Source organism: Lipotes vexillifer, unplaced genomic scaffold (genome assembly GCF_000442215.2).
Source record: "Lipotes vexillifer unplaced genomic scaffold, Lipotes_vexillifer_v1.1 scaffold102, whole genome shotgun sequence".
Lineage (NCBI taxonomy): Eukaryota > Metazoa > Chordata > Mammalia > Artiodactyla > Lipotidae > Lipotes > Lipotes vexillifer.
In genome coordinates, this window is record NW_006786541.1 from 4,350,618 (window position 1) to 4,355,719 (window position 5,102).

The following is a 5,102-nucleotide window of genomic DNA, read 5'->3' on the forward strand; positions in this document are numbered from 1 at the left end:
TAGGGAGGCGGGAGGATTAAATGAGCTGATGTCTAATGTAAATGGCTTAGCTCCTATAGGGCTTCATCTGTGTTAGGTCTCTTCTCTAGGGGCAGGAAAGCCCCAACACCTTCACTGCCAACCCTGTGCTGTGGTGGAACACCCCCCGCCCTTCCCTAGGGTGGGGCTCCCTTAAATCCTAGGAGGAAGCTGCTGGCAGGCTACAAGAGCCTCTGTGCTTTTCTGGGATGGCAAACCCACCTTGTGGCTACACCCACATGGCGTCATGTGGTTCCCATTACCCCATGAGGCCCGGCATGGGGTCTGTTCTGTTCATGTGGAGGGTATGAGTGAATACATGTTGAAAGAGTGGTGGTGGGCCGATGGGCTCATTTTGCTCTCTGAGCTAGGATAGACGGGGGTTGCAGAGTACTTTTCAATTAGATGGTAGGGAAGGGGTTTCAAGTCATGAAATAGACCCCAGATCTCTGGAGGTTTCACAATGTGAACCAAGCTTCAAATCGTGGGTGGCCTAGAAACCAGTAAGGCAGAATTTCTTCTTGGAAACTTTTGTTTGACTTCAATCATTGCCCACAATATTCTTTTCCCCCTTCTTCCACAGTAATAGAATTTTAGCATCACTAAAAAGCTACACTTTCTCTAAGAGGCTACATATCTTAACCACCTTTCCCTCTAGGTATGGGCAAATGGATGTAGTTGGAAGCATTTCACAGATGCTTCTGGGAAGCTAACCTAAGAAAACACATTTATATACCAAAAGCCATTGAATTGTACACTTTAAATGGATGAATTTTATGGTATAATGCGAATTATACCTCAATATAGTTGTTTTTTAAAAACCCTGCTTTTTTACTTTTTTGTGTTTACATTTTACTACCTTGTGCTACCTGGGATGCAGATGTGATAGCTAGTGCTCTAGCTGCCATCTTGGACCATACTCTAAGGATAGCAGAATAGTGAGTAGGGAATGAGCTGGGTCCTTGAGGACTTCAGTGACCAAAGCTGTTTATTCAGTTTTGGATTACATATACTTGACTGTTGTATGAAATGGAAAAAAACTTCTGTTTTATTTGAACTACTGCCAATTTGGATTTCTGTTATTTGCAGCTGCATTTAATTAACCCTTACAAATATAATATTTTATTGGGAGACTATGTCTCTGGCTTCCTACCTCCTCCTGGGAAACATGCAGATTCACCTTCATGAACTGCAATCTCTTATGGGCCCTTATGTGCTGTGTGACCTTTTTGAGCCACATTTTATTATCTGAAATGTGGAGATAATTATAGTTTCTCTGCCCTGCTTACTCATGAAATCGAGATAATCAATAAGATAATGTGTGGGGAAGCACTTGGAAAATTAGAATGTACTTTAAAAGTATTATGCATGAGGCTGTTATCACCAGCTCCCTATCTTTTTATTACAATTGAACACACTAGGGAGGGAAACAAAAGAAAATGTAAAAGTAGAGAGAAAAAAGGCATGTCAGCATTTCCTACCAGCCACCCGTGGACTATCATCACCAGAGGCAGAGAGGAGTTGAAGCCGCACTGCTGTAACGTGTCTGAGTGATTGAGCTGAATCTGACAGCCCTTATTGGTTTCTTCTTTAAAGAGCAGAAATCTGGTTCTTGTCTCCTGTGATGTTTCCTTTGTTTCAGCAGCTTGAGATCTCCTTCCAAATGACTCTGGAAGATAAAATTGGAGACAGTGTTTAACCTGGCTCCTGTTCCACCTCTGCCAGCTCTGGGACAACCCAAAAGTTTTTAAGAGCACTAGGCAGCGGGGTTACTGCAAGGTGCTGGAGGTAGGCATGGGCTGTGGCTTTGGGGAAGCCCAAAGAGCATTTTATTTCCAGAAGAATGACCATTTCTTTCCTGGGAGATGATGGAGGGTGACCTAGGAGGACCCCACACAGAGGACCAGATCCTCCATCCTGCCATCCCAGTGACTATAGCATCAGCCAGTCAGACACTGGAGTAACTCCAGGACACTGGGAATATGGGAGAGGCAATTGGGACTGAGGTTCAGAGAAGATAAGTATTTCGCCCAAAATCATGATGCCAATAAGTGGTAGGATTTGGACCCTGTCTCTCTGACTCCAATTCCCTACATCCCTATGCTAGGGAGACAGCACATAGAGCATCTTAGTTCGATGACGCTACGCATTCTCTCCCGTGGCTCAACCTATTCTCACATGCAGTCTTGCATTGACCAGGTAGGACCGGGGCGGGGAGGGTCACAGCGGGAGTGGTGGATTCTGCTTGATGGGGAGTGGCATTCAGGGAGGACTTTTCAGGGAAAGTGATGCTCATGCTGGCCCTGAGGGATGAATGAGGGCTTGTGTGCATGTGTGAGCGGGTGGAAGGAGTAGGGCTTTCCAAGCTGAGGGAACAGCTGAGTAAGGGCTCAGAGGCATGGGACCTTGTGGGTGGAAGGAAGCCGAAGACTGGGAAGCCAGAGTGTGGGGGGCCCTGGATGCTGAGGAGTCTGGACTTTAGGCTCCAGATGATAAGATGCTGCTAAAGAGTTTTCAGCAGAAAAGGATAAATGAATATCCACCCGGAATCTTTCATAGACTGAGTGAGGGTGGGGTAGGGAGAAACAGATTGTTTCTATGATTACACCTTCTGTTGTTTTCCTGAAAGGCTATCTAGCTTCTCTTTGTGGGGAGCCTCACCCTGACTCAGAGACACTTTGTGGAGGAGGGGCAGTCACCCAACTCTTTGAGGCAGTGCAACGGCTGTCAAGACCATGATGTCAGTCAGAGATAAAGCTGGGTGGAGCCTGAGGGAGGTGCCATGTTCCCCAGGTGTGGCATCCCAAGATGGGTGACATCTTTTCTGCTAAGATTAGGAATCAGACCAAGAGCTGGGGGAGGATGCTTTCACAGTCCCTTCCAGCCGAGGGTGGGCTCCCCTGCGGCTGAGGGGCAGACACAAGGCCATACCAGCATTTGTGATCAGTGAACTCAATTCAGCCCAGTTACTAAGAACCCTGATCATTCTTTCTGAGCATAAAGTCATTCAGGCTTCTCAGACAATAAGTCTTGGGCTTTTGGTTTCAGGGGACAGCAGGACAGAGAGATGATGAAACTACAGAGTGCAAGGGGAGGTATTAATGAAACCAATTTTCCTATCCAAAGGTTATTAATTTGAAAGGTTATTAATTCCCAGCAGAGGGCAATGATTTTTCACTATGATGACAGAATGAAATGCATCATATTTTATTAAAAGGAGATGGGAATGAGAATCTGAGTAACTTCTCTGAGAAAAGAAAACTTCTGTTGCCCAGTTTGACTTTCCCAAGTTTAGAGAATATCTGAGCTTGTCCTCATTCCTGAAAGCATAATCCCAGATCGTGCTCCCCAGCTCATCGCATGCACTGCCCCCCTGGTCTCTAAGTCAGAAACCTGGGTGTCATCTTATACTGTTTTAGCAGCCATCCGATCAGTCCAAAGCTTCAGGTTCCCAAATATCCCTAGAATCCAGTGCCCTAGCTCAGGTGCACACTGTTTCTTGCTTGGTTTATTGCCACAGCTTCCTAACTGGTCTCTCTCTGTTTAATCTCACCACCCTCCCTCACACGGCTGCTCAAAGAATCTTTCTAGAACAGAAATGACTATTATACCCGTTAGTATCTTTAAGCTTCTTGGTATTACAGCCAAGTCCATCACCTGAATGATGATCCCTCATCCCTCAAATCATCCCCTCTCTCGGCTCTCCTGCTACCCAAGACTGCCACTAGTTCCCCCCATTGCCATTTCATATCCCTGCATCTTTGCACTCTCGCTTCCCTCTCTGCTGCTCTCCTCTGGTCCATTTGTTAAAATGGAACTCAGACATCACCCCCGCCAGGAAGCTGTCTCCTCTAGCCAGAGGTAATTACTTCCTCTTGCTGCCAGCACCGTATTGGTCCCCTGATCCTAAGGTAATTTATTTGTTTGGATGCGTGGTGTTTCCTCCACCAGGCTGTGAACTCACGGAGGACAGAACTGAGGATGCTTAATAAGTGATTAGTGCGCGATGTGGTATTCTGTGGGGTCCAGGTCTCAGATCAAAGGCTGTCATTCAATTTGTCAGCCCTTTATGAATTGGAGCTCAAGGCAACTAATTTTCTTTTATTCAGTGACTGAATAGCTATATCTTCCTTCATTTCAGGATAGCTGACTTGAATGCTAAAAAGACTATATGAAAATAAAATGGGGATAGATATAATACCCATCTTGTGAAGTCATTACAAGGATTAAATAAGATGATATTTGTAAAGAGCACGGAACAATGCCTGGCATATAATTAGACCCACATAAATGTGTGTTGTTAAAGTAAGTACAGATTGGAGCATCCAGCATCTTGCATTTTTGATCTGTGAAATTCTTTCTTTCTGTGAAAATTTATCTCAGTTACCCTGGATTTAGCTGGGAGAATCAGCTCTGGCCCCAGTACCCGGGGCCTCAGATCTGTTCAGGAGAGTCCTAGGGAAAAAAGAGTTGTCAGATGGAAAGGCTCACAAACACCTGGACGGACCTGAGCTCTCCCTTTTCTTCCTAGGAGCTTGGCTTTCTTTTAGCATGTGTGTGAGTGAGGAGGTTGTATATATTAATTCATTCATTTACTTCCTCAACAAATACTTATTAAGCATATGATATTATATTATGCCCTGAGCCCTGACTAGGTACCAGCTGGAGGCAGATAGGGCCTGACATCTGTGTATCAAGAGTCCCCGGTCCAGTGGGAAAGAAAGCATGAAAATCAGCCATCACATGAGGTTGCTGTGAATACTGCTGTGGAGTGACATCCTGAGTAGGGGCTTTAGGGAAGATGCCAAGAGAAGACAAGGCATCAGTTGAGTCTGGAAGGATGAAAGATTCTTTAAGTGCTCACATCTAGGAGAAATTTTTGAAGAAAGTGGGGCTCTGGTGCCTAAAAATATAAGATTTAGTGGGGGACCTGAGCACTGAAGGGCTGCTGTGGGGAAGAGGGCCTAGGATTCTTTTGCGCAACTCCAGGAGATGGAAATAGAGTCAAAAGGTGGGCATGGGGGCTTCCCTGGTGGCACAGTGGTTGGGGGTCCGCCTGCCGATGCAGGGGACACGGGTTCGTG

General features: G+C 45.7%; 1 protein-coding gene across 2 annotated transcripts in view; it reads right to left on the reverse strand.

Annotated features, from left to right (window-relative positions):
* Positions 1-5,102, reverse strand: part of LIPC (lipase C, hepatic type) — a 162,254-nt gene that overhangs the window by 26,641 nt on the left and 130,511 nt on the right. For both annotated transcript variants that reach the window (XM_007458905.1, XM_007458904.1), the window contains exon 2: positions 1,500-1,687. In XM_007458905.1, coding sequence (XP_007458967.1) covers positions 1,500-1,687 — 188 coding nt within the window. The remainder of the gene's footprint in view (positions 1-1,499; positions 1,688-5,102) is intronic.